This window comes from Mobula birostris, chromosome 1 (assembly GCF_030028105.1).
Source record: "Mobula birostris isolate sMobBir1 chromosome 1, sMobBir1.hap1, whole genome shotgun sequence".
NCBI lineage: Eukaryota > Metazoa > Chordata > Chondrichthyes > Myliobatiformes > Myliobatidae > Mobula > Mobula birostris.
Genome location: NC_092370.1, coordinates 227,197,015 through 227,204,418, shown reverse-complemented (window position 1 = coordinate 227,204,418; position 7,404 = coordinate 227,197,015). Strand labels below are relative to the sequence as shown.

Below are 7,404 nucleotides of genomic sequence, written 5' to 3'. Positions count from 1 at the left end.
TACTCCTTTCTATTCCACCCATGACTTCACTGACTTTTCTCTTTGGAGCAAAGGAGGATAAGAGGTGACTTGATCAAGGTCAAGATGATAAAAGGCATAGATCGAATGGACAGTCAAAGACTTGTTCCCAGGGTGGAAATGGCAAATACAAACGGACGTAAATTTAAGGTGATTATAGTGAAGATGTCAGAGGTAAATTCCTCACACTGAGAGTGGTGTGTGTGTGGAACCCTCTGCCACGGGTGGTGGTAGAGGCAGATATATTAGAGGTATTTAAAAGACTCTGAATTAGGCACACGGATGATAGAAAAATGGAAGGCTATGTGGAAGGTAGATTGATCTGGGGTAAAGGCCGACACAACCTGAAAGGCCTGTACTGTGCTGTCATGTGCTATGTTCTAGTTCCCTCAAACTGGAAGCTCGGACGCACCAGCTTAGGCTCTGCTCAGTGTACTCAATGCCCGACTGTTATTTATCGACCTCTCATTTTATTCAAGTACATAAACTTCCAGGTGAAACGGGAATGAGGTGTTGTGTTTGGAAAGGTCAAATGCAAGAGAAAAGTACACAGAGGGATCTTGGGGTGCAGGTCGATCACTCCTTGAAAATGGCCACGCAAGTGGATAGGGTGATGAAGAAGGCAGTTACAATGCTTCCCCTTCATTGGTCAAGGTATTAAATATAAATCTTGGGAAGTTATGTTACAGTTGTATAAATCTTTGTTTTGCCCAATTTAGAGTATTGTGTGCAGTTCTGATGGGGATAAAGTGGAGGCTTTGGAGTGGGAACAGAAGAGATTCGCCAGGATGTTGTCTAGATGAGAGAGCATTGACTATAAAGAGAGGTTGGACAAAGTTTATGAGGGACATAGGGTGGACAGTCAGAGTTTTCCCAGGGTGGATAGGTAAAACACTAAAGGGCAGAGATTTAAAGTGAGAAGGGGAGAGTTCAAAGATTTTCAAGGGAAGTTTTCTACACAGAAAGGTAGGTGCTGTCAGGGGTGATGGAAGAAGTAGATAGAATGATGACATTTAAGAATGATTTAGACAGGTATTTAAACAAGCAGTATTTTGAGGGGTGCAGATAATGTGCAGGCAGATGGTATTTTTGATTATAAAGGGATTCAAAGGTTACAGAGTGAAGGCAGAAGAATAGGGCTGAGAGAGAAAATAAATCATGCATGATCGAATGACAGAGCAGGCTCGATGGGACGAATGGCCTCATTCTGATTCTTTGCCTTATGTTCTTATGGTTTAGTTAGATTATTATTTATGGTCAGCATAAACATGGTGGGCTGAAGGGCCTGTATTGTTCTATGTTCTATATCGTCTGTTTCATTCCGACATTACTATGGAAACGCCGAAGTGCTTAGTATTTAGGAGCGGGCACTTTCTCCAGCGGACCAATCCCGGGACCGGCAGATCTAGTCCTCCCACGGCAGGGGGCGCAGGCGGCCGTTTCGAAAACTCCAGTGGAAACTCGTTTCTGCCTCTCAGCCGCCGTCCGGAGTGACGTGTTTCCAGAGCGACAGTGACGGCGAGAGTGAGAGGAAATGGTAAGTGTGACAGAAAGAAGGGGAGATAGAGAGAGAAAGAAAGAGAGAGAGGGAAGGGGTGGTGAGAGAGAGAGAGTAGTGAGGGAGGGAGTCTGGGGGCGGCACCGCCGCTCGGGATCGGAGGGAGCGACAGGACGGGACCGCAACGTCGGTTCTGTCAACTCATCGCCCCTCCCCCCCTCACCGGGAGAGAGGGGAAGGGAAACCGAAAAGGGGGAAGGTGAGAGGGGCAGCGAGGTGGGTGAGAGGGGAACGGAGAGAGAGCTGCAGACAGCCAAGAGGAGGGTGATCGGGGGGCGGGAGGAAGAGGAGCAGAGAGTGGAAGGGGAATGAGAGGAAGATGAGATGGGGAAAGAGGAAAAGGGAGCAAAGCGAAGAGGGATGGGAGAGAAGGGAGACCAAGATGGAAAGAAATAAAGGGGGTGACATAAGTGTAGTGGTTGGCGCGACACTTTGTGGTGCTACTGACCATCAAACGGGGATCAAGGTCTGTAAGGAATTTGTACGTTCTTCCTATGATCGACTGTGTTTCCTCCCACATTCCAAAGGCATTAGGGTAAGTGTTGGACTTCAGGGTTAGTGAGTTGGTGGGCACATAATGTTGGCGCAGGAAACGCGGCGGCATTTGCGAACTTTGTTGTTTGTTGATGCAAAACAACACACTTCACTCTGTGTTTCCATTTTCGATGTACATGTGACAAATAAAACTAATCTTGAGAAATGTGGGGGGAGAAGAGAAAGGAATGGTAATGGAGAGGAGTAACGGGGTTTCGTAAAGCTGTTGTAGCCAGAAGTGGTAATGGGGACAAACTCCCGCTGTCTATTAAATGCTCCCAATGACGTGTGGCTCAAATAGCCTCTGACAACCAAGTCTAGCTCCTGGCATTCACGTGTGGCTTCGACAAGACAAGAAAAGGCTTTGCTACTAAGCCCGGCAGAATCATTTCTACTGACAGAAGAACGGGCAAAGGGTGGGTTACTGGCGCCTTAAAACCAGTCACTTCTGGCAGATGGAGTTTGTCAGCCATGGTTGGCAGCTCATCTAGGAGAAGGAAAACTCTGATCTCAAATTTCCGCTGCCTTGCAGCTGTACCCACTCCTGGGGAAGGCTGTGGGAAGAAACCCAGAGAGAAAAATCCAGAGCTGAAGCCCCTAAGGTCCTGTGTTGAACTCAGCGCTGACCGGCAACTCCTGCGGCACTGCTGCTGCCAAACTGTATCAGTCTCTGCCGTTCCTTTGGGTTCATCAGATCCATGGAGTGGGGAAGCGCTCTCCATATTGTAGTGTTCTGCCTTGCGTACCGAGACTGCTAGGCTGCAATATCCGTGGTTGACCCTGACTGACAGAGGCCTCATCACCATCAATGGAGATGGAGAAAATGACAGAAGGGGAGAGAGTAATTGTAACCAACTAATGTCATTGGTGTGGTTTTGTAGAGTTGTACTGCATGGAAACGGCTTTTAATCCATGTCAACTGTTTTGCCTTTTTATGCTAGTCCCATTTGCTTGTGTTTGGCTCATATAAATATTTCTGTCTTTCAAACGCTGTAATTGTAGTTGCCTCTACTGCTTCCTCTGGTAGATTATTCCATGTACCTATTATCTTTTGTGTGGAAAAATTGTCCCTTATAATATCTTCAAAGTTTTCATCTCTCACCCTAAACCTACATTCTCCAGTTTTAAACTCTCCACCCCTGGGGAAAAAGACTATCTACCTTGTGTTTGCCCCCTCATAATTCCATAAACCTCCTTATGGTCACCCCGCAGTCTCCTTTACTTTAGGGAAAACAATCTAACCTGTACAGTACATTGACATTTCATTTCTTTGATGTTACTTTGTGAAACAAGTGGCGTATTTAATACAAGAAAACCAGTGTTATTAATGTGTTGGTAAAGAGGCAGATAGCGTTCAATGTTTAATGTGCTCCAGTGTTTTAAGTTGCTGTGGCTGAGTCCCGTTACCTTCGTTGGGTCATAGTTTATTTTGTAATATAATTTTTATATAATTATTCTTATTATTGAAGTTTGTTTTTGTCGAGTCTTGCACCAACACCACAGCAAATTCCTAATACACAGAACTGTTTGTGGTGAATGGAGCTGATCGTTGATTGTAGATTTCCAACACGGAAACAGGCTTTTCAGCCCAACTGGTCCCATGCCAACCATGATCGCCATCTAGGCCAGTCCCATTTGCCTGCATTTGACCCTTCTCCGTCTAAACCTCTACTATCCATGGACCTGTCTGTCTTTTAAATGTCCACAGCTCACTAGCCCTAACCTGTATGTGTGAGGAAATAGTACACTTTCAGCAGAAAGTTGCCTTAAATGCCCCTAATGTATCTGCCTTTACCAACAAGTACTGAGGAAGAAGTGCTGGACTGCTAGATATACCATCTTTTGGAAGAGGCATTGCAGAGATGTTAAAGTTCCTCTGCAGTTATTCTGAATGAGGGTAACTTCCTCCTTCGGTAATGACTAATGTTCCTCTGATCAATACATCATATCACTGCTTGCTAGAAAGTGCTATGTGCACCTTGGCACTCTGTTCACTATAGTACAATTGTGACTGCTCTTTGATATAATACAGTGAAGTACTTTGCTGTGTTTTCTATTATAAGAATAATCCTTGCTTTAGGGGAATGTTGTGCACAAAAAAAACTAAATGTTATACAGATTTGAAACTTTAGAGAAGGGATCATAGGAGTGTATCAAACAAAAATTAACATTGTTACATCAAGTGGTAATGTAGACCAGTAGGTTTGTTTAAGCAATGTTCTTATAGGAGCAGAATTGGCTTTCTAACTGATCAGAATTTTTATTTTGATAACTTAGGATTTGCACTTTGCCTCAGGTCTGCACCCTCTGGCTGTTGATCAAGGTGCACCCCGCTTCTAATGTGACAGTGACACTGGTTATAGCTATGCTTTGTTGTGAGAAAACATAGAGTCATAGAAAAGTACAGCACAGAAACAGGCCCTTTGGCCCATCTAGTCCATGCTGAGCCATTTAAACTTCCTACTCCCATCGACCTGCATTGGGACCATACCCCTCTGTATCCCTACCATCCATGTACTTGTCCAAACAGAGCTTAAACACTGAAATCGAGCTCACATGCATGGCTTGTGCTGGCAGCTTGTTCCACAATCTCACAACCCTCTGTGTGAAAATATTTCCCCTTGTGTTCCTCTTAAACTTTTCACCTCTCATCTTTAACCCATGACCTCTGATTGTAGTCCTACCCAACCTCAGTGGAAAAAGCCAGCTTGCATTTACACTATCTATACCCCTCATCATTTGTAAACCTCTTATCAAATCTCCTCTCAATCTTCTACGTTCTAAGGAATGAAGTTGTAACCTATTCAATCTTTCCTTATAACTTGGGTCCTCCAGACATGGCAACATCCTTGTGGTTTTTCTCTGCACCTCTTCAACCTTGTTTACATCTTTCCTGTAGGTAGAAGTCCAAAACTGCACACAATACTCAAAATTAAGCCTCACCAACGTCTTATACAACTTCAATATAACATCCCATCTCCTCTACTCAGTACATTGATTTATGAAGGCCATTATGCTGAAAGCTTTCTTTACAACCCTATCTACCTGTGACACCACTTTCAACAAATTATGGACCTGTATTCCCAGGTCTCTTTGTTCTACCACACTCCTCAGTGCCCGACCGTTCACTGCGTAAGACCTACCCTGGTTGGTCCTACCAAAGTGCAACACCTCACACTTGTCTGTATTAAATTCTGTCAGCCATTTTTCCAGCTGATCCAGATCCCTCTGCAAGCCAGGATAGTCTTCCTCACTGTCCACTACACCCCAGTCTTGGTGTCATCCACAAATTTGCTGATCCAGATCATTGATCTTGATGACAATCAACAATCCGATCCCTGTGACACTCCACTAGTCATGTGCCTTCAGTCAGAGAGGCAACCATCTACCACCACTCTGGCTTCTCCTACGAAGCCAGTGTCAATGCTGAGTGACTGAACCTTCTTGACCAACCTCCCATGTGGGAACTTGTGAAATGACTTACTAAAGTCCATGTAGACAACATCCACTGTCTTGCATACATCCACTTTCCTGGTAACTCTTGCTTGAAAAACTCTATAAGATTGGATAGACATAACCTACCACCCACGAAGTGTTGACGAGCTTAATCAGTCCCTGTCTATCTAAATACTAATCTAACCAGTCCCTTAGAATACCTTCCAATAGCTTTCCCACAACTGATGGTAGATCCACTGGCCTATAATTTCCTGGTTTATGTTCAGAGCCTTTCTTAAACAGCATTACCAATCCTCCAGTTCTCTGGTACCTCTCCTGTCGCTAAGGATGATTTAAGTATCTCTGCTAGGGCCTGGCAATTTCTGCACTTGCCTCCCGTATGGTCTAAGGGAACACCTTGTGGGGTCCTGGGGATTTATCTATCCTGATTTGCCGAAGGACAGCAAATGCCTCCTCCTCTAATCTGTGCAGGGTCCATGATGCCAGTTTGTCTCACTTCTATAGATTCAGTATCCACTTCTATAGGCTCTATGTCCATCTCCTGAGTCAATGCAGATGCAAAAAATGTATTTAACATCTCCCCCATCTCTTTTGGCTCCACATATAGATTACCAATTTTGTCCCTTGCAATCCTTTTGCTCTTAACATGTCTCTTGGGATTCTCCTTCACCTTGTCTGCAAAGGCAACCTCATGCCTACCTTTAGCCCTCCTGATTTCTGTTTTAAGTGTTCTCTTGCATTTCTTATACTCCATAAACATACCAGAATCAGGCTTATTATCACCGGCATATGCCGTGAAATTTGTTAACTTAGCAGCAGCAGTTCAATGCAATACATAATGTAGAAGGAAATTATTTTAAAATAATAAATAAATCAATTACAGTACACGTATATTGAATAGATTAAAAATCATACAGAAACAGTAATAATATTGGGTAGGGCAAGGAAGAGGAGGGCAGTTGTGATAGGGGACTCGATAGTAAGGGGGTTAGATAGGCAATTCTGTGGATGCAGTCCAGAGACCCAGATGGTAGTTTGCCTCCCTGGTACCAGGGTCCGGGATATTTCTGAACGTGTCCAAGATATCCTGAAGTGGGAGGGTGAGGAGCCAGAGCTCGTTGTACATATAGGTACCAATGACATAGGCAGGAAAAGGGATGAGGTCTTGAAAGGAGAATATAGGGAGCTAGGAAGGGAGTTGAGAAAAAAGACCGCAAAGGTAGTAATCTCGGGATTACTGCCTGTGTCACGCGACAGTGAGAGTAGGAATGCGATGAGGTGGAGGATAAATGCGTGGCTGAAGGATTGGAGCAGGGGGCAGGGATTCAAGTTTTTGGATCACTGGGACCTCTTTTGGCGCAGGCGTGACCTGTACAAAAAGGACGGGTTACACTTGAATCCTAGGGGGACCAATATACTGGCAGGGAGATTAGCGAGGGCTACTGAGGTGACTTTAAACTAGAATGGTTGGGGGGTGGGAATCAAATTAAAGAGGCTAGGCGTGAGGAGGTTAGTTCACAACAGGGGGATGGGAACCAGTGCAGAGAGACAGAGGGGTGTAAAGTGAGGGTAGAAACAAAAAGTACTAAGGAGAAAAGTAAAAGTGGCAGGCCGACAAATCCAGGGCAAGCATTAAAAAGGGCCACTTTTCAACATAATTGTATAAGGGCTAAGAGAGTTGTAAAAGAGCGCGTGAAGGCTTTGTGTGTCAATGCAAGGAGCATTCGTAATAAGGTGGATGAATTGAAAGTGCAGATTGTTATTATGATATAGTTGGGATCACAGAGACATGGCTCCAGGGTGACCAAGGATGGGAGCTCAACGTTCAGGGATATTCA

At 44.6% G+C, this 7,404-nt stretch overlaps 1 protein-coding gene across 2 annotated transcripts in view; it reads left to right on the top strand.

Moving 5' to 3' along the window:
- Positions 1-1,499: 1,499 nt before the first annotated feature.
- Positions 1,500-7,404, top strand: part of LOC140205337 (26S proteasome regulatory subunit 4) — a 41,392-nt gene continuing 35,487 nt past the window's right edge. The window contains exon 1 of one of the 2 annotated variants that reach the window (XM_072272938.1): positions 1,500-1,555. In XM_072272938.1, coding sequence (XP_072129039.1) covers positions 1,553-1,555 — 3 coding nt within the window. In that variant the 5' untranslated portion in view covers positions 1,500-1,552. Of the gene's footprint in view, positions 1,556-1,921; positions 2,112-7,404 lie in introns of those variants that run through there. The other variant, XM_072272929.1, reaches the window with a different exon arrangement.